This window comes from Cetorhinus maximus, chromosome 13 (assembly GCF_964194155.1).
Source record: "Cetorhinus maximus chromosome 13, sCetMax3.hap1.1, whole genome shotgun sequence".
Classification (NCBI taxonomy): Eukaryota; Metazoa; Chordata; class Chondrichthyes; order Lamniformes; family Cetorhinidae; genus Cetorhinus; species Cetorhinus maximus.
The window spans coordinates 117324551-117346718 of NC_135891.1; the positions used below are offsets into that span (position 1 = coordinate 117324551).

General features: G+C 43.9%; 1 protein-coding gene across 1 annotated transcript in view; it reads left to right on the forward strand.

Annotated features, from left to right (window-relative positions):
* The first annotated feature begins 11437 nt into the window (after positions 1–11437).
* The window catches only part of tmem161a (transmembrane protein 161A), a 34827-nt gene continuing 24096 nt past the window's right edge, over positions 11438–22168 (forward strand). Inside the window, exons 1-5 of the mRNA XM_078556109.1 lie at positions 11438–11537; positions 13834–13937; positions 15343–15423; positions 19652–19749; positions 20534–20690. Coding sequence (XP_078412235.1) covers positions 11535–11537; positions 13834–13937; positions 15343–15423; positions 19652–19749; positions 20534–20690 — 443 coding nt within the window. The 5' untranslated portion in view covers positions 11438–11534. The remainder of the gene's footprint in view (positions 11538–13833; positions 13938–15342; positions 15424–19651; positions 19750–20533; positions 20691–22168) is intronic.

A 22168-nucleotide genomic window follows, 5' to 3' on the forward strand; every position in this document is an offset into this window, starting at 1 on the left:
CTACTGCTTTGAGTGAAGAAGTGTTTCCTAATTTCACTCCTGAAAGGTCTGGTTCTAAATTTTAGACAATGCCACCAAGTCCTAAACTCTCCAACCAGTGAAAATAGTTTCTCTCTACCTACCCTGTCTGTGATTAACAGAGTTCAGCTTGAACAGGTTGATATCTTCTGCTATCTTGGGTCACTCATCACGAAAGATGCAGTGTCTACCAAAGAAATTTGGGCGAGACCTAACAAGGGTCATGACATTGTGAACTCACTTCTAAGACTATGGAGCAGCCACAGCATCTTGACTGCAATGAAAATTCATCTTCTGAAATCCCTCGTGTGGCCGGTGACAGTGTACGGCTGTGAAAGCTGAACCATCAAGAAGAGTGACAAAGCTCGAATAAGAGCATTTGAAATGAAGGGACCCTGATGGATATTACATGCGCCATGGACAGCCAAGTGGACAAATGAGTGGGTGCTCAAGAAAGCTGGTGTTAAACGGAGGCTCATATATTTTGGAGACATGATGCTAACAGGAGGGGAGTGTTCAGAGAAGGAGGTAATGTAAGGTGAAACACCCAGAAAGCGTACGCAAGGAGACCCAAGATGGCGTGGATGGATAATATCAGAACACGGACTGGTCTCTCTATGGGACAGGCAGTGAGGGCAGCGGAGAGTAGAAATCAGTGGTTCATAGTGCGGCCAACCCTCGGCATGAGGGTGGATGAAAAACAAGACAAGACAAGAGACCCTGTCTGTTCCCCTTAATATCTTGAAAATTTCAATCAGATCACCCCCTTCCCTTCTAAATTCCAGGGAAGACGACCCTAGTTTGTGTATTAAAAACAGAAAATGCTGGAAATACTCAGCAGGTCAGGTAACAGTTGTGGAGAGAAATAGAATTAATATTTCAGGGCAGTGACCCTTCATCAGGGTTTTGTGTAACTGCTCCTCGTAATTTAATCCTTGGAGTCTAGATATCATTTTAGTAAATTTACCCAGCATGCTCTCCAAGGCCAATATATCCTTCCTCAGGTGTGGTGTCCAGAACTGTGCACAGTATGCCAGGTATGGTCTAACCAGGGCTTTGTTTAGCTGAAGCATGACTGGTCCTCTAGATAGAAAGACCACTATTCCATGAGCCTTTTTGATTATTTTCTGAACTTGTTCATGACATTTTAAATGTTTATGAACATGGACCCCCCCAAATCTCTTTGGACCTCCACTATTATTAGCTTTTCACTGTTTAGAAAGTACCCTGTTCTTTTTGGATCCATTGTCTACATTGAAATACATTTGCCACAGATTTGCCCATTCACTTAATCTATCAATATCTCTTTGCAATTTTATGCTTACATCTACACTGCTTGCAGTGTCATCTATCTTGGTGTTATCAGTAGATTTGGATGTATGGTTTTCTATTTCAGCATCTAAGTTGTTCAGAAATATAGTGAATAGTTGAGACCCCAATACGGATCCTTGCAGGACATCACTAGTCACATCCTGGTAATTAGAGTATCTGCCCATTACCCCTACTCTCTGTCTTCTGTCGCTCAGCCAATTTCCTATTCAGATCAATAACTTGCCTTCAATTCCATGAACTTCAACTTTAGCGAACCTGTTCACTACTTCAGTCACCTCTTCAAAAGATGCCAACAGGTTCAGCTGGCATGAACTACCCTTTACAAATCCATGCTGGCTCTCTCTGATCAGATGAAAATTTTCAAGGTGTTCAGTCACTCCATCCTTAATTATAGACCCTTCTATTTCCCGACAACAGATGTTGGACTATCTAACCTATAATTCCCTGGTATCCTACTCTCACTTTCTTAAATAGTGAAGTGACATGTCATTTTCTAATTGAGAGAACTTTGGAAGATTATAGTTAGGACATCCGCATGTTTAAAATCCTTTAAAACCCTTGGATATAACCCATCTGATCCTGGACTTCTGTCATTTTTTTTGTGCCATTATTTTCTTCATTAGTTCCATTTTGTTTACGTTAATTTGTGTAGTCCTGATTCAATATTACTTTCCTTGCAACGTATGGCATGCTAAAATCCAACTCTACAGTAAGGCATGTAGGACAGAGGTGAAGAGAAATTTCTTCAATGAGAAGCTTGTGAATCTTTGGAATTCTCTACCCCAGAGAGATGTGAATGCTCAATTGCTGTTCAAGGCTGAGATGGATAGATTTTTGGACACTAATGGGATCAGGGGATTTGGGGATAGAGAAGGAAGTGGAGTTGAGGTAGAAGGTGAGATCTGAGTGAATGGCAGAACAGGCTTGAGGGGTCGTATCCTTCACCAATTTCTTATATTTCTTAAACATACATCTAGTTTGGAGCTAGTCAATTGTTTTTACCTTGTTTTAACTTATTGAAGTCTTGAAAAATTGCAAATCAAGGATTTAATCTTATGGGAAGAATGACCAATCAGGTGCGGTAGAATAGAGATGCCTGGTAATTATACTTAGATTAAAATAAATTTGGGGTGATTGTAATAAATTTGACTGTGATTAAGGGTGATTGAAGGGAGTGCATTTCATATATAAAACATTTAAGTTAACATTAGTTAATCTCCCACAGGGTAACTGTCACTGTCTTACTTGTACTTATGTTATTATGCTGAAATATCTATGTGGTCTCCTATTTTGCTTTTGTTTCTCTCCCTCTCTTTGCCCCTTCCCCCCAATAACCCTTTATTTCGTTTCCCTCTCTGACATCTATTTCTTGTTCTTTTCTTTATCAGGTAGGAGGCTGGCTGTGGTGGTATTTGGGAAAACAGTGACCAAGATTTGAGGACTTCATTTGGGTGAGGGATTGCCAGACAAATGTAACCCTCAATAGGCCCTACCTGTTGTAAGGTATTGGGCGTAGTTCGAAATGAGCTATTAAAGTATTTGTACTGTTAGGTAGCACAACAGTAAGTATTTATTAACTACTAGAAACTATATATATAGGGGAGAACTTTTCCAATGGCGTGTGGGCTGGGCGGGAGCGGATGGGGGTGGGCGCAGAGCCGATCACCGCCCGCGATTGGCTGCATGCTGCCATTTTACATGGGCCGGCCAATTAAGGCCCACCCAGCGTAACGCGCGGCCGGTAGCGCAGTGCTACCTGTGTGGGTGGGGGGAAGAAGGGAGAGTCGGGGCCTGTGCTCTTTTGCACATGCGCATGCATGCATGCGAAAGGGCGCAGCAATCTCCCTGAGGCACGGAGCTGCCTCGGAGAGATTGAATGGTTGAGAAAACTTTTTAATCAATAAAGTGAAAATTTACGTAAACATGTCCGCTCATGTGACATGAGCTGGGACATGTTTGTGAAGTTAGTAAAATTGATTTATTTATTTTAAAACACCTTCAGGAAACCTCATCCCACCCATGGATGAGGTTCCCTGAAACGCGCGAAGGCCGCTTGGGCTCCTCGCCTGCCTACCAACCTTAAGGTTGGACTAGCAGCACTGTTAACAAATTAAATCACTTTTTTAATGGCCTTAATAGGCCGTTGACAGTTTGGTGGGCACACAGCCGCCTCCGGCATGCGCCCGCTGAACAAAATACCGAAATGACACGCGATGATGTCGGGACGCATGCCCGACGTCATCACACGTCATTTTATGCATCAGTGTGTTGGTCCCGCCCCCACACACTGACCGGAAGATTCAACCCATAAGTACAGTAAAGGTCCAAGCTAGGAGCTGTCTCCATGCTTGCTTCTACACATGGCTCTGTCCAACACTATCCTGACCCCTAGGTGTGGGTCATGTGTTCTCTTATATCACTGGGTGGGGTGTACTGTACTCAGTCCCACATTAGCATTTACATTCCAGGCCATTATACTACGCCTCCCCCCAAGCCTTTCTCCAACGTATTTATTAGTTATCCCAGTTTACTCCATGTATTAAATCATTACTACTAGCCCATCTTCCCCCTCAAGTCACTGAGTTCATGTGTTTGAGCAGTTTCGCGGCCTTGTAACACTTCCATATCTTGTTCTCATGCTGTCAGGGGATTGTTAGGCTCTGTCGCTGCAGACAAACTTTGTTGAATTGGACGTTGTTCTGGTATCTGGGTGTCTTTTCATCCCCCTGTTCCTTTCTTTAGCATTGAATCGCTCTTTGTTGATTCCCCAATTGTAGTGACAAATGGCGGTCACTTTATCCCGTTCTTTACAGGGCAAACGAGCTCTGGGCTCATCTCTATAATGTTTTTTTCCTCTTCTTCCTTCATGCGGCTTACCTGGACACACGCTGGGATGGAAGATGGCTCTTCCTGTTGTGAGGATGTGACTGGGTAGTAAGCTCACCTTTGCATTTAGCCGTGTGGTATGCTGTCATCACTGGACGGCTGCTACTTGGTTCCAGCATCGCTTGTGGCCCTGTCATGCTGGCTGGGGATTGCAGCGTCTGCTCTGTGGTCTCAGGGTTTATCTCCAACTGGCGTCAGAGCCGGAGGTTGAGGCTCTTCTCATTGTTGGTTCCTCCCTTGACCATCATCTACTCAAGGTGTCATGGCAACCTTCTGAGTGGTTGGCTAGTCTGACCAATGAGGTGCTTCTGGCACCTATAACGAGAGTGGGCAAACCTGCTCTGCAAAGGGAGAAGACAATTCAGAGCTGAAGTCCCAGTCGAGAGAATCTTTCTTGTTGGAGCTCTCGGGAACTTGCAGTTTTGTACAATTTACGATAGTGGTTTTCTTGACATCTTCTGCTATTTTGAGGAGATTCAGGGCCACACAGGCACCTCTGCTCAAGAGAGAAAAAGACTGGTTACAGATGATGTACAGCAGCTCGAAGATTTGTTTACCACCATACCTTAATGGTTCCAGAATCATGCCTAAGACTGGAAATCAGATTCCACTGGATGCATAGAATGTTGTGTCTGTTGTTCGAAGCCAGAGGTCTCTCAGCCTTGGTTCTTTGTCCAATAGGACCGTAACACTGCCTCCCTTGTCCAACTTAAAAGCTTGCGAGATGGGCATTAACTGAGATGTCTGCAGTCCAGAATGAAAATCCAGGATCTTTGACCTCACCCAAGAAGCATGGTTGTGTGTACTCTTGAAGCGCTGTCTCGGCCTCATGAATCCTCTTCTGTGCGTCTTGATGTTTTGGCTTTGCACAGCTTCCCGGGGTGTCCTATTCGGTTACATTGAAAGTATTGGGTTCAAATTGCTGGACATTGATCTATGGGGGCGCTTTGCTCCACAGCGCTGGAATGGTTACTCTACTGGTCAGTTAGGGTATTGCTTCCCTTGGCCTGGAGCATCCCTGTTTCTGTGCTGCTTCGCTAGCTGGACTTTGGTGTTTACTTCGTACAATGGTGTGCTTTCTCACCTTAATATGGATCTGTGCTGCAAACAGATTTCCATTTGCCTGCCAATCTGGGTGGCCTTCTCGAGGGTTAGATCTTCCTTCGCTTGAAGCATGTCTGAGAGTACGCTGTCTGCCACTCCTACAACTATTCTATCCCTGTTTAGCTCAGATTTCAGGTCACTGTAATCACAGTCTTCAGCCATTCTGGACAGCTCAGTAATGAAAGAGTCGCCAGGTTCCCCTGGTGGCTGGAAATATTTAGTAAATTTAGGCCTTTCAAGGATTTTGTCACTTCTGAGGTTAAAATAAGTGTCAAATGATTTTAAAACTTCATCAGATTTGCAGGTGATTCATTGATTCCTTGTCTAGCTATTATATCATCATTATACCGATTAAAGTAGTGTGTTAACTTGATCAGCTTCTACCTGAAGCAATCATGTACCTAAGGAATCTCTTTCCCCAAAGTGCCCAATTTTGTGATTGATTTGGGCCTTGGATCTTGAAATTGATCTTGAGAGTGGATTTCTGACCTATGGTTAAATATTTTAAATTGCAGGTTCAGCTTTAAGATCTTTCCAAAAATCCAAGATGGCGCCACCATACACTTCTTCACAAAGGGTTTTTCTTGTGCTTGCTGGTTTTGGCGGGCTCATTGCGTTCATGAGCTCAGCGTTGAAATTTTTTTGTTTCAACAATGGCTGCCTGGATTGATCTTTTAGTCTTCCCCGCTTTAGCGTAATGTCCCTGGGTTGTGGAAGCATCAAATCCTAGCTTCCGGTAGGTTTTTTTAAGCTGCCTACTCAGTCGCAATTAATTTTTTAATTAATTTTTTTCTTTGTTCGGGGCGAGTTCAGCCGCCGCATGTTCAGGCACCGACTCAGGAATCAGGTTTCTCAGACTGCAATTTAAATGGCAATTTCTGACCACTGCAGTATTTAACTTTTTCAGGACTTGTGTTGTCCAGGAATTTTAAATGTTTAGCTCACCCCTGCTAAGTCTGCTGACTCTGTACACTCTGGGTATTGAAGCTGAACTTGCTCGGGATTCAATGGAGTCTTCTGCTGCAGTGAGGAATTTAATTTCTGCCTTCAGCTTCCAAGCCTTTCTTTGGAGTTTTTTTTTCCGGTGATTTCCTTCTGTGCCTTCAGTTCTTGAGTTTTTCTTCAAGTCAGAATGTTTCTCTGATTTTTCCTTCAGTTTTCTAGGATTTTAACTTTCTTCTGGAGTCTCCGTGAGGTTTTGAGTTGTTCCATTCAATGCCACCATGTTGTAGGTTTTGGGTAGTTTGGTAGGTCTTATTAAGGTATTTGTAGCCTTAGGTAATTCAATAGTAAGTATTTATTAACTACCATAAACTATACATAGTAAAGGTCCAAGCTAGGAGCTGTCTCCATGCTTGCTTCTACACATGGCTCTGTCCAACACCACACTGATTCCCAAGGTGCAGGACATGTGTTCTCTTAAATCACTGTGTGAGCAGTACTGTACTCAGTCTCATGTTAACCCTTTATGTGCCAGACCTTTACACTATACCACTCATCCCCTCCCTCAATCATATATCCTTCTCCCAAACTTTCACTCCCATCGCGCCCCCTATCTCTTCACGATCCACTAACCATTCCCCTTCTTACCCACCCCTCAGGAGCATCACTATCATTACTCCTTTGAACTACCTACTCAATCCTTCTATTCTCCTTTCACTCATCACACCATCTTTACCTTTGACCCACATAGAACCATAGAAAACTTATGGCACAGAAAGAGGCCATTCAGCCCATCATGTCTGTGCTGGCTGTAAAAACTAGCCATCCATTTTAATCCCAACTTCCAGCAACTGGTCCATAGACTTGCAGGTTACAGCACTTCAGGTGCAGATCCACGGACCTTTTAAATGAGTTGAGGGTTTCTGCCTCCACCACCAATCCGGGCAGTCAATTCCAAACACCCACCAACCTTTGGGTGAAAAAGCTTTTCCTAATATCCCCTCTAATCCTTCTACCAATCACCCTAAGTCTGTGCCCCCTGGGTAATTGACCTCTCCGCTAGGGCAAACAAGTCATTCCTGCCTACTCTGTCTAGGCCCCTCATAAATTTGCACTCCTCAATCAAGTCATTCCTCAGCCTTCTCTATTCTAAGGAAAACAACCTTAGCCTACATAATCTTTCCTCAAAGCTGCAATTTCCAGCCACTCACTCACTCCAACTCCCACTCATTTGCCCAATGTTATGTTCAGAGGCCCGTATTCTCACCCAGTTTCTCTCCTCCCCTCAGCCCCCTAAACTTTCTTCCTATCTGTGTCTTTCGAATAGGCTTTGGTGGCCTTCAAAACTAAAGGGAGGAAGAATGAGGAGAGGAGAGGGGTTGCAGGAACAGGGAGAGCCAGGGGTTCAAGTACATGATCCTTGGATCCTTGGATATATGAAAAGGAAAACATTCAAAGGGGATACGGAGAAAGGGTAGGGGAGTGGGACTAATTGGATCGCTCTTTCAAAGAGCTGGTACAGACACAATGAGCTGAATGGCCTGATTCTGTGCTGTAAGGTTCTCTGAAGCTCTATCGATAGGAATTGAGTGCAGATATAAGATCTTTAATAAGATATTAATATATAGATATGTTCTGCACACTCTTCAATACTTGGGATAAAGGACACAAAAGGTAAGATGAAGCAAGAGACTGTAAAATGTAAGATGAGAGATCAACTGTTAGATTTTAATAATCCAGAGAAAATGAGTTCAAATCTCACCATGTCAATTTAAATTCAGTTTCTAAAATAATCTGGAAATTAAAAGTTAGCCTCAGTAAAAATGAATGTTGTAAAAACCCAATTGATTCACTAATGTCACTAATGGAAGGAAACCTGCCCCCCATGTCATGTCTTAGCCTATATGTGACTTCAGTACCACATCGACCTGGTTAACGTTTAACTGCTTTCTGAAGTGGTCAAGCAAGCCACTCAGTCAGGACAAGGAGAGATGACCAATGCCAGCCTTGCCTGCCATGTCCACATCTCGAGAATTAATGTTTTATAAAGGACGAGAATGAGAGGCAAGTGGACAGCGATGAAGATGGAGGATGTGCGACAGAAAGAAAGAGCAAAAGGCACCAGGATGAGAGATATTGGGAAGAAAATAGTATGGAAGAAATAGTGGGGTGTGGGCAGAGAGAGAGAGACAGAGAGGAGGGGAGTGGACTAGATTTTGAGAGAGGAAGGGGGTGGGGAATGTAACAAAGAGGGAGGTGAGGCAGAGGAATGAAAAGAGAGAGAGAGAAGAGAGAAAAGGGTTCCTGTCAAATATTATTTCACTTACTGGCTGTTCAGTCACCTACAGTACTGTGGGAACATCTAAGAAGCAGCGCAGGGATTTGACACTCCTTTGCATACGCAGAAAGAGAGCGAGAGAAAGCATGAATGTGTTTGAAGAGGCAAGCAATTACAGACAGGCATGCCAGCTCTCTTCCCAGCGGTCTGGGTGCTGATTCCTTTTCATGTCGAGGGGATGTAAGGACGACATTCGAACACTTACCTATAGGGCTGTACCTGTCACTAAAATTTCAGATGAATGTGCTTTTCCCCACTTGTGTTTGTGTGTGTTTATTTTTTCTTTTTCTATAAATGGACTAAAACATCTGAGGGATGGGCTGAGTGAAACTAATCTACATATGTTTGTATAAAATTGCAGGATCCGGCAAAAATGCTGATGAGATCTTGCTTTGCACCCCTTTCTGCTGAAAGTGTCACACTATATCGTGGTGAACTCAGCTGCTTTTGTGTTTTTACCCATCTTCAATTTATTCATCCAGATTTCTTCGAGTATCACTTCCACATTTCATTCTCTCTCCATCATCACCCTTCTTTTCAAATCCCTCCATAAAGCCTCACCCTTCCCTATTTCTATAACCTCCTCCAGCCCCACAACCCTCCAAGACCTCTGCATTCCTCCAATTCTGGTCTCTTGCATATCCCCAATTTTAATCGCTTCACCATTGGTGGCCATGTCTTCTGGAATTCCATCATAACTCTCTCTGCCTCACTACCTCTCTTTCCTCCCTTAAGACATTCCTTAAAATTTACCTCTTTGACCAAGCTTTTGGCCACCTGTCCCACGGCTTCGGTTTCAAAGTTTGCTTTATTACATTCATGAAGAACATTGGACATTTTACCAAGTTAAAGGCACTATATAAATCAAGATTTTGTTGTTATTTTAAAGTGGTTTGGGATGTCCTGAGGCTGTGAAAGACAATTCAAGTCTTGATTTTTTTTCACCTTTTGTACCCCTCTGGACCCTTGTATAATTTTAATATAAAAGCAAAATACTGCAGATGCTGGAAATATGAAACAAAAACAAAAGTAGCTGGAAAAACTCAGCAGGCCTGACAGCATCTGCAGAGAGGAATACAGTTAACGTTTCGAGTCCGTATGACCCCTCATCAGTTCTGATGAAGAGTCGTACGGACTCGAAACGTTAACTGTATTCCTCTCCTTGTATAATTTTGATCACTTGTCACCCAGACATGGGCTCTTTCTGGGTATCATTGGACAGCAACCAGCAGGAGAGTCTTGCCTGAATTCTCCCCTTCCTCCTTCCCACCCTATGCCAGGGTACTGAGGCCAATTGCTGTTCTCCAAACTTCTGTGCTACTTGAGGCCAAAATGTAGTCTGAAAGGTCACCCCATTGATCTTTTGGTTTAATTTTGTTCTGAAGGGAATCTTGCAACAGAGATATTTTTGGGAGATGAGATCAGGGGTAATCCAAATAGAAGGTAATTGCAGGGAGTATGTGCTGTCGCCAATGCATTGTTTCTACAGTATCTCAAAGGCAATGTCCGTGATGTGCACTAAGAATGTTGCAATGAGTTCTGATGCGATCATGCGCTGGGGCATCAACAAGCAGAGTCTTAGAGCAGTGGAATGTGAGCTTAATTAATTGCCCATTTAGCTCTGATCTCACCAATTAGGGTGTATTTTTGAAGAGAGAGGAAATGACAGAGGTTTTGAAAGGGAGAGGAATAGTACCTCAGGAAAGGAAGCCATTTGTGATGTTAGATAGTAGGGGAGGTCATACTTGGAAGGTCAAAAATTTTGGAGGTGCATCTCAGGCTGCCAACTCTCCAGGATTGGGCCTCCAGCTGACATCTCCAAGAATTGAAGATCAATCTCCGGGACATTGCTGTGTACAACCCCGGAGAAAAAACATCGGGGCATGAGAAAGATTGTTCTTTTTTTGTCATTTTCTATGAACATTTCTATTTATCAAATATAAAAATATTGAAAATGGGGAAGAAAAGGCTGATTGGCTGACAGTTAAGCATCATCCAATTGTGTAACGAGTCTTATTTCTTTCCATTTGGCATAGGAAGGCAGTGGGTCACAATGATGGATGTGTTGGCTAACTGATGGCTGGGTGTGGTGGAAGTCATGTGATGAAATCTCCAGGAATACATTTAATCACAATAGATGCATCTCCTTGGTGTGCTCCACTAAGTGCTGTGCATTTTCTGTTTTGTATTTCATATTTCCACAAGTTATCATTTAAACAATGATTAAATAAAATGTAGTTGGTGCTTTAATAAATGGAACTGTCCCTTTAAACTTGCCTTTTGCCAAAAATAAATTAGACAGTGCACCTTTAAATGCTCCCTAACCTTTTCCTTTTATGGGAATTTGAAACATCAAGTACTAAATAGTTGTACTTATTGGAAAACTGCTGTTACATGCAAATGAAATGCGGTGCTGCAACATTGAGAGTAAGTTTGTTAAAAGTTAGCAAAAGTTTTACTTAAGTCTCATCTGGCTATTAGAACAGCATGTTGTTAAAACATGTTTAGGCACTGCGCATGTGCAATAGCCCAAAGGCTTCTGGGAGTTGTAGTACTTTATGTGCAGGACGTCACAAGACGGATCACGTGGATGACTACAACTTCCAGAAGCCAGTGCGCCGCCCACCCGAGTCAACCGTCCCTGATGACAGTTGCTCCCGAGAGCGCCGCCCGCCCAGCCGCAGTGATTGCTCGACAGGACATGAATACCAGCCAATGAAATGAAGCCAATCACTGAATGGTCGGCCTGCACGTCAATCAATCCGGCCTGACCACTCAATTGGTTATTTCGGCTGTCAATCATTGCACAAACTAGATTGAGTTTAAAGGCGAGCGATGGCGCTGAGGCTGCTCATTGAGTGACTGAGGAGAAAGGAAAACTAATTGAGCTTAAAGTGAGATTGAGCGGAGAGACATGGTAAGACGAAAGTTTCTGAGATGGCGGTTCGACCCTCGCCACTCTCAACCCAGCAAAACAACAGCATGCTTTAAATCTGGAATTATTATTGCTACAACTAAAAATAGTTTTGGGGTCATTGGGTTGCAAGGGCCCCAATGCAACAGGGCAGCTGCAAATTTCAGCTCTCCAGCTCCGCCTGGGCTTTATTATACAGCTGGCTAATTGCACAAGTTGTTGCTTTTAATTTGCAAGAGGCCTCTTAAAGGGGCATGGGAGGGAGTGGTTGTTCATCATTGGGCTGCAACCTTATTTAGGAATGTTTGTATATTGACAGGTCACGGTGTGCCATAATGATTGTGGTATGTCAGCAGTGTGACAATTGGCACTGTCCCGTGCACTGTCTTCCAGTGGAATATTGGTGAGCCATGAGTCCATGTGGGGACACAGCTGAGTTCTTTCATTGCCCAATGTTCATCGCTTTCCCTTGAGGTGTGCAGGATGCTGCCAAAGTGTCAATTTACCGTGATGCCAAACTCGAAAGAAAGCATTTGCATTTTAATAACACCTTTCACAACCTCCAAATGTCCCAAAAAGCTGCACAGCCAACAAACTACTTTTTGAAGTGTAGTCACTGTTGTAAAGAAGGTAATTGTGACAGCTAATTTGTGCACACTATTCACAATCCTCAGATACTGACGCAGTCTGTTATGCAGCAAAACCTGGACAGCATTCAGGCTTGGGCTGGGTAAATGGCAAGTAATGTTTGTGCCACACAAGTGCCAGGCAATGACTGTTTTCAACAAGTGAGAATCTAATTATCTCTCCTTGACATTCAATGGCATTAACATTGCTGAATCCCCCGCTATCAACATCCTAGGAGTTACCATTGACCAGAACCTTTACTGGAACAGACATATCAATATTGTAGCTACAAGAGCAGGTCAGAGGCTGGGATTCCTGTGGCAAGTAACTCACCTCCTGACTCCCCAAAGCCTGTCTGCCATCTACAAGGCACAAGTCAGGAGTGTGATGGAATTCTCCACTTGCCTGGATGAGTGCAGCTCCACTAGTACTGAAGAAGCTTGACACCAACCAGGACAAAGCGACCAGCTTGATTGCCATCCATTCCACCATTTTAAACATTCACTTCCCCCCACCACCGGTGTACAGTAGCAGCATTGTGTACACACAAGAAGTACTGCAGCAACTCATCAAGCCTCCTTCAAAAACACCTTCCAACACATGACGTCTTCAACCTAGAAGGACAATAGTAACAGACACATGGAAACATCACCACCTGTAAATACCCCTCCAAGCCACACATCATCCTGACTTGGAACTATATAACTGTTCCTTCACTATTGCTGGATCAAAATTCTAGAAACTCCATAACAGCACTGTGGGTGTACTCATACCACATGGACCACAGAGGTTCAAGTCAGTGGCTCACTACCACCTTCTCAAGGGCAGTTATGGATGGCAACAAATACTGGCCTAGCCAGTGATGCCCACATCACGTGAAAGAATAAATTAAAAACATCCCACAAACAGCAATGTAATAGTGGATTACTTTTTTTAGTGATGTTGAATGGGGGATAAATATTGGTCCAGGATGCCAAGGAAAACTGCCCAACTCTACTTGCAATAATGCCACAGGATCTTTTACATCCACCTTAGAGGGTAGACAGAACCTTGGTTTAGCATCACATCCAAAAGGCAACATTGCAGTGTTCTGATGAAAAAAGGAGACCTGCCTAAGCTTTATTGCACTCATCAGGACACTTGCAAGAATACCGATACCTTATATTAGTATTCTTGCGAGTATCCTGATGAGTGCAAGATGAAAAGCTTAGACCTGTCTCTTTTTTCAGCAATGCTCAAGTTCTGTACTACCAAGTGACTAACTGCCATGTTTCTTCAGTACTGCACTGGAGTGTCAGCCTAGATTTTATGCTCAAGTCTCTGCTGTGGAACTCAAAACCACAACCTTCTGACTCGGTGTAGAGTGTTGCACTGAGCCGTGACTGATTCCTATTCTAAAATCCAGTAGATTCTGGGAGGAAGGGAACACAAAAGAAGTAAGGAGTTCCACAGTTTTGGGTTTCTGGGAAAGAATAAGCTGATATCAGGGTGGGGCAATGAGCCCTGATCTTAACATGGAGAGGACAAGTGTGTAAAATGAGATATGGACAGAAAGGTTCACAGGAGCAGTTAATAAAATAGGAACAAGAGGGTAAAGGATGCAAAGTTAAAGATAATTCTGCTGTTCTTTCCATTATTTAGTATTTATGAAGTTTATGTTGTTTTCTAACAGGGTGTTATAGGTGTTCAGCTGGTTGTCAGTCTGCTGACGGCGACCCTCATGCAGAGATTGGCACCTCATTACTCCATAGGTCGCTGGCTACTCTGTAATGGCAGGTAAGAAATCTAACTTTTTTTTGTCAATTTTGAAATATCTTCTGAGCTGTCACTGGGGTACAGGTCCCACAGGTACCAGCAGCTCCCAGATACCTCAATCAAACTATCATCGTGAGTCATAGGAGCGAACTGTTATTTAACTGCAGCATGCTGCACAGCTGAGCTTGATCCAGTCCTACATCCAAACGTGCACTTTGCACCATGGTGTGTGAGTGGGAGGGACCATTGGGTATTAATCAGGAGTCGATAACTTAGCTATGTTCTTTGTCTCTCTCATTCTCTGGAGGTAAATTCAGCCCAGTTTCACGAAATCAAAGTCTCTTCTTTCTGCTGGTTCTAAGAATCAGTGGATATAGTAGTATAAAGGTTATATTACTGGACTACCACTAAAAATGACCATGAGGCTGTCATAAAATCCCAGCTGGTTCACTCACATCACCTTAGTGTCGCCGTCCTCAACCAGTCTGGGTCTATGTGTGACTTCAGTCCCACACTAACATAAATGACTATGAATTATAAACCTATATAAAATACTAGTTCAGTCCTGGCTGGAGTATTGTATCCAATTTAGGGCATCGCACTTTACAAAGGACACAAAGACTTTGAAGAGGATAGAGAAAAGATTTACTCGAATGGTTCTAGGGATGGGCAAATACAATTACATGGATAGACTGGAGAACCTGTTGTTCCCCTGAGAGCAGAAAAGGCTGGGAGGGGATTTAGTAGAGGTGTTTAAAATTATGCAGGATTTAGATAGAGTAAATTAAGAGAAACTGTTTCTATTAGCTGAAGGGTTAATACCCAAAGGGCATAGGTTTGTGTTTGGCAACATGAGGAAAAATTAGTTAGGATTTGGAATGCCCTGCCTGATAAGGTGGTAGATATACATTCAATACTAGCCTTGAAAAAGAAATTGGATATATACATGAAGGAGGAAAAGTTGCAAGGATATGGGGAAAGGTGTGGGACTACCTGGATTGCCCTTTGAAAGAGCCAGCTCAGACTTGATGGGCTGAATGGTCCCCTTCTGTGTTGTACTATTCTATGACTTTAGAAGTGGCCACTTGGTTGTATCAAACTACAGTCAACAGGTCAAATAAAGGCCACCCATCGCCTTCTGAAGGACAACCATGCGAAGGGCAATAAACGCCGGCCTTGCCAGTGATGCGCGCTGCCAGAGAAAGTCTATTCAAAAGTGGGCCTGGCCAGTCTCAACCTGTTTCTTCAGAGGAATCTGATCTTGCATCAGTACCTGTGCCCATGTAAGCATTGAGGTAGACAATAAAAACTCTTCTTTTCTGGAAAATGTTGACTGTTTCATTTATAAATACAACACTTTTGTGCCCCCTTTGACCCAGTAGGAATGTAAGAGTTCTGGTAATTACGTGTTCCACTTTCTCGGCAGCCTATTCCGGTACAGACACCCATCAGATGAGGAACTCCGAGCCTTGGCTGGAAAACAGAAACCCAAAGTGAAGAGAGACAGGTTGGTCAAGCATTGTAGCATTCGTCTTTTGGGGGAAATAGTTCCTGCAAAAAATTATCCTGCCTGGATTTCAAGTGTATTTTCTTTTACAAATTAGAGCTGTCTTTGTTATTTCCACAATCACTGGTACACACAAGTAGCAAGAATGCACTGAGTTAGACTGATTGTTTCCTCAAGGGGAAAGATAAATTGGCACAAGCCAGCTGGGCTTAGTGGTAGGAACTGTGCCTCTGAGTCAGAAGGTTGTGGGTTCAATTTCCACTCCAGGACCTGAACAAATAATATATGCCAACACTCCCAATGCAGTATTGAGGGAGTGCCGCCCTGTTAGAGGTGTTTTCCTTTGGATGAGATGTTATATTGAGGCCCCATCTGATCTCTCCACTGGACAGGGAGATGATGCCATAGTGATTGTGCCACTGGACTAGTATTCCAGGGACCCAGGGTAATGCTGTGTGGACTCAGGTTCAAATCCCACCATGGCAAATGGTGAAATTTGAATCCAATAAAAAACTGGAATTAGCAGTCTGATGATGGTCATGAAACCATTGCCGATTGTTGTAAAAACCCATCTGGTTCACCAATGTCCTTTAGGGAAGGAAATCTGCCACCCTTACCTGGTCTCGCCTACATGTGACTCCAGACCCACAGCAATGTGCTTGACACTTAAGTGCCCTCTGAACAAGGGCAATTAGGGATGGGCAATAAATGCTGGCCTAGCCAGTGATGCCCACATCCCATGAACTAATTTAAAAACAAACATAAAGAATCCCACGGCCACTATATCGAAGGCAAGGGTGCAGAATGCCCCCTAGGCAGGGGACTTCCATGTCCAACGCCAAGTGGCTCATTAGCACCACTACTGACCGAACTGGCTGATTCCTAAAGGATATAGCTGCTAGACTGGGACTGTGGCAGGTGGTGAGGGAACAAACAAGAGGGAAAAACCTACTTGACCTCATCCTTACCAATCAGATGAAGAACTTCAGTACATTTGCCAGAATCCATCTATCCATGACAGTATTAGTAGGAGTGACCACTGCACAGTCCTTGTGGAGATGAAGTTCTGTCTCCACATTGAGGCTACACTCCATTGTGTTGTGTGGCACTACTATTGTACTAAATGGGATAGATTTCGAACAGATCTAGCAACTCAAAACTGGACATCCATGATGCACTGTGGGCCACCAGCAACTGCAGAATAGTATACACCACAATCCGTAACCTCATGGTCCAACATATCCCCCACTCTATCATTACCATCAAGTCAGGGGAATCAACCCTGATTCAATGAAGAGTGCAGGAGGGCATGCCAGAAGCAGCACCAGGCATACTTAAAAATGAGGTGTCAACTTGATGAAGTTACAATACAGGACTACTTGCATGCAAAACAACATAAGCAGCATGTGATGGACAGAGCTAAGCGATCCCACAACCAACAGATCAGGTGTAAGCTCTGCAGTCCTGCCACATCCAGTCGTGAATGGTGGTGGACAGTTAAACAACTCGCTGGAGGAGGAGGCTCCAAAAATATCCCCATCCTCAATGATGGGGGAGCCCAGCACATCAATGCAAAGAACGATCTTCAGTCAGAGGTGTTGAGTGGATGATCCATCTCAGCCCCCTCCTGAGGTCCTCAGCATTACAGATGCCAGTCTTCAGCCAATTCGATTCACTCCGTGTGATATCAAGAAACAACTGAAGGCACTAGATTTAGCAACGCCGATGGGCCCTGATAACGTTCCGGCAGTAGTACTGAAGACTTGTGCTCCAGAACTAGCTGTGCCCCCAGGCAAACTGTACCTGTACAGCTACAACATTGGCATCTATCAGGCAATGTGAAGAATTACCCAGGTATGTCCTGTCCACTAAAAGCAGGACAAATCCAACCAGGCCTATTATTGCCCCCATCAGACTACTCCCAATCATCAGCAAAGTGATGGAAAGTGTCGTCGACAGTGCTATCAAGTGGCACTTAGTCAGCAATACCCTGCTCACTGATGCTTAGTTTGGGTTCCGTTAGGGCCACTCAGCTCTTGACCTCATTATAGACTTGGCATTAAGGAGCCCTAGCAAAACTAAAGTCAATGGGAATCAGGGGGAAAGCTCTCCACTGGGTTGGAGTCATACCTAGCACAAAGAAAGATGGTTGTGGTTGTTGGACGTCAATCACCTCAGTCCTGGGACGTCGCTGCATGAGTTCCTCAGGGTAGTGTCTTAGGCCCAACCATCTTCAGCTGTTTCATCAATGACCTTCCGTCCACCATAAGGTCAGAAGTGGGGATGTTCACTGATGATTGCACAATGTACAGCACTGTTATGATGCGGCAGTTTGTAAAGGCTGTCATTTAAAATCTCAGAGGGAAACTTTAAACAACTGTCACAACCTATATTTTCAATTGATATGTTTTGAGTTGCAGCTCTAAATTCAGAAATAAGACCACCAGTTCTCGAGAGGTGTTTATATCAAACTAAATGAGACATTTATTAATTAACAAGATATTAAACACATACACATGGCTACAAATTACTATTATCATAACTTTTTAACAAATTCCCAAATTAATCTCCACTAAGGCAACAACAACCAATAGAATTAACCAGACACCAGGCAAAGCATTTTCACCTTACAAATTCAAAATGAGGTTCCTTTCAATTTGGTCCTTTTGCAGACAGTTGTAGGCTTACAGCTGCTTAGATGTTACATGCCTCTGCTCTGCACACACAAACTCTCTTCAGGTTATACCCAGCACTTCTCTTTGAATGTAAATTTTCATTGTATCACCAGGCCCTTTGGTCTTCTAACAATAAAACCCCTTCAGAGTACCAATTTTATTAGTAATATAAATATATTGCGTGGTATTTCCTAGCTAGGTGCAAGCTTTCACTCCCCTTCTTGAATGCTCTATTCAACAAAATGCAAATGTACTCTTTACTTCTGTTTACATCTCAAAACTACTATACATCAAAGCACCCAGACTAGCTGGCTTTAATCCAGTTAAGACACACAAAGACACACCCACAGACTAAATCTCTATTTAAAAAAAAATTCCCAATAACATATATATTAATAGCTTCATGACAAGCACCATTCATGACTCAAATACTGAAGCAGTCTGGGTCCAAATGCAGCAACACCTGGGCAATATTCAGGTTTGGGTTGATAAATGGCAAGTAACATTCATACCTCAGAAGCGCCAGGCAATGACCATTTCCAACAAGAGAGAATATAACCATCTCCCCTTGACATTCAATGACATCACCATCACAGAATTCCCCACTTTTCAGCATTCTGGTGTTTATATTGACCAAAAACTGAACTGGGCCAGTATAATAAATACTCTGGCTACAAGAGCAGGTCAGAGGCTGGGACTTCTGCAGGGAGTAACTCACCTCCTGACTCCCCAAAGCCTGTCCACCATCTTACAATGCACAAGTCAGGAGTGTGATGGAATACTGTCCACTTGCCTGGGTGAGTGCATCTCCAACAACAGTCAAGAAGCTTGACACCATCTAGGGCACAGCAGGCTGGTTGATTGGCACCACATTCACCACCTTCAACATTCCCTTGCTCCATCACCAATGCATAGAGGCAGCAGTGTGTACCCTCTACAAGATGCACTGCATCAACTCACCAGGGCTCCTTTGACAGCACCTTCCAAATCCATGACCTCTACCACCAAGAAGGACAAGGGCAGCAGAAAGAGAACACCACCACCTGGAAGTTCCCCTCCAACTCACACCATCCTGACTTGGAAATATATTGCCTTTCCTTCACTGTCACTGGGTCAAAATCCTGGAACTTCCTACCTAACAGCACTGTGAGTATACCTACACCACAGGGACTGCAGCGGTTCAAGAAGGTGGCTCACCACTACCTTCTCAAGGGCAATTAGGAAGGGTTAATAAATGCTGACCTAGCCAGCGATGCCCACATCCCATGAACGAATGAAAAAAAAGAGATTTGGACTTTATAGAGGGTTAGTAGATGATGGGATGTTTGGATAAGAAACAGGAGACCGAACTTCTTGGAAGCCGCTTTAATGGTAAAGAAGATCTGGGAGTTTCCATTTGAGAGCAAGATTGAGAAAGAAGGACTAAGTGTGGAACCAGCAGAGCCACAAAGTTGTAGTAATAGCTGCAGACTCGCTGGCTGGGTGTGAAGTGCAGAAACAGTTGCCTATTCCAATTATTTCTGCTGCCTCACTTTCTTGTCTTTTACTGACAGGAGACAAAATGGTGTCACAGACATCAAACCAGAGACGGTGCCCAAGGATATCAACCTGTACTTGCAAGCAAAGCCGATCACTCCTCTTGACGCTCTGGGTAAGGGGCACGTGATGACCTGAAATGATCGTCATTATAACAGTTAATGCACAACTTGGCTGTGAGATTTAGACTGGAGTAATTGTGAAATGGCTGATAATTCATCTCCCCTCTTCTCTTGAAGGTGCTGATGGTTGTTCTTTAGGCACTGACTATCCTTCAATACCATATCCACCGATACTCTGTTGCCTGTATCCTAACTCACACCAAGTCTGGTTTACTCATCAGTCCCTTTGCTTGCTGACCTAGATTTGCTCCCAGTCAAGCAATGCCTCAATTTTAAAATTCTCATCCTTGTTTTCAAATCCTTTCATGGCCTTGCATCTCCCTATCTCTGTAACCTCTTCCAGCCCTACTGCTCTCTGAGTTTTCTGTGCTCCTCCAATTCTGGCCTCTTGAACATCCCCTATTTTCTTCATTCCATGACTGGCAATCATACCTTCGGCTACCTGGGTCCCTAGCTCTGGAATTCTCTGCCTAAACCTCCCCACCTCATTACACCTTATGTAGTTCGGTATCAAATAGTGTCTGATAATCACCTGAGGATGTACAACTGAAGCTGGCACAATGGTAACATTGAAGAATAGGTTGGATAAGTGGGTTGAAGGAAAGGGGGGATAAAAGATTATAGGAATGTGCGAAGCACATGGGATTAGGGTTGCAGCTCATATGGGGAATTAGCACCAACGTGGACTGGATGGGCCAAACATGCTGTAATTTTGGTGTTTTTGTAAAATACTACCCAGGTTAACATTGTTTCTTCTCTTTTTCTCTTTTTGTTTAGTCCTGCGTTACTTCTTGGACTACCAGTGGCTGGTGGACTTTGTCCTGTATGCGACTCTGGTTTACATGTTCACAGAGGTTTACTACAACCTGCTCAGCATACGTGGGGAAGTGAACGTCGGCATGCTGTGGTGCCTGCTCACTTTAGCCTTTGGGATGTATCCTTATGCCCCCTCCCCCACCCTGTAGTTTACCATTTGCACTAAACAAACTAACGTGAGCGTGGGGGTGCTGACTTGTCAATTCTGTTGCTGTTAGCCAAAGCTCAGTTGGTAGCAGTCTTGCTTCTGAGTCAGAAGGTCCTGGGCTTAAGCCGCACTTCGGAGATTTGAGCACAAAATTCAAGTTGACACTCCCAGTGTAGTACTGAGGGAGTTGCATTGTTGTCTTTCAGATGAGATGTTAAACTGTGGCCCCTTGTGCCCCCTCAGGTGGGTATAAAAGGTCCAGTGACACTGTTTCAAAGAAGAGCAGGGGAGTTATCCCTGATGTCCTAGGCCTATATTTATCCCTCAACCAACATCATCAAAACAGATGATCTTGTTGCGTATTTCATTGTTACATAATGTCCTCGACACCCTCAGGACTTCTGAAAGTGTTTCACAACCAATGAATTACATTTTTTAAAATCCCAATTGCAGTTACTGTTGGTGTAAAGACAAACATAGCAACCACTTGGCGCACAGCAAGATTGCACAAATATGAATAGGATGAATGACCAGTTTGTCACTTTTTAAGCAACGTTGGTTGTTTTTATTTTATTCATTCATGGCTTCACTGGCTGGGCCAGCATTTATTGCCCGTCCCTAGTTGCCCTTGAGAAGGTGGTGATGAGCTGCCTTCTTGAACCGCTGCAGACCACCTGGTGTAGGTACACCCACAGTGCTGTTGGGAAAGGAGTTCCAGGATTTTGACCCAGCGACGGTGAAGGAATGGTGATATATTTCCAAGTCAGAATAATGAGTGACTTGCAAGGGAACTTCCAGATGGTGATGTTTCCATCTATCTGCTGCCCTTGTCCTTCTAGATGGTAGTGGTCATGGGTTTGGAAGGTGCTATCAAAGGAGCCTTGGTGAATTCCTGCAGTGCATCTTGTAGATGGGACACACTGCTGCTACTGTGCGTTGGTGGTGGAGGGAGTGAATGTTTGTGGATGTGGCGCCAATCAAGCGGGCTGCTTTGTCCCGGATGGTGTCAAGCTTCTTAAGTGTTGTGGGAGTTGCACTGATCCAGGCAAGTCGGGAGTATTCCAGCACACTCATGACTTGTGCGTTGTAGACGGTGGACAGGCTTTGGGGAGTCAGGAGGTGAGTTACTCGGCACAGGATTCCCAGCCTCTGACCTGCTCTTGTAGCCACAGTTTTAAATGGCTAGTCCAGTTCAGTTTCTGGTCAATGGTAACCCCCAGGATGTTGATAGTGGCGGATTCAGTGATGATAATGCCTTTGAACGTCAAGGAGCGATGGTTAGATTCTCTCTTGTTGGAGATGGTCATTGCCTGGCATTTATGTGGCGCGAATGTTACTTGCTATTTGTCAGTCCAAGCCTGCATATTGTCCAGGTCTTGCTGCATTTGGACATGGACTGCTTCAGTATCTGAGGAGTGGTGAATGGTGCTGAACATTGTGCAATCAAC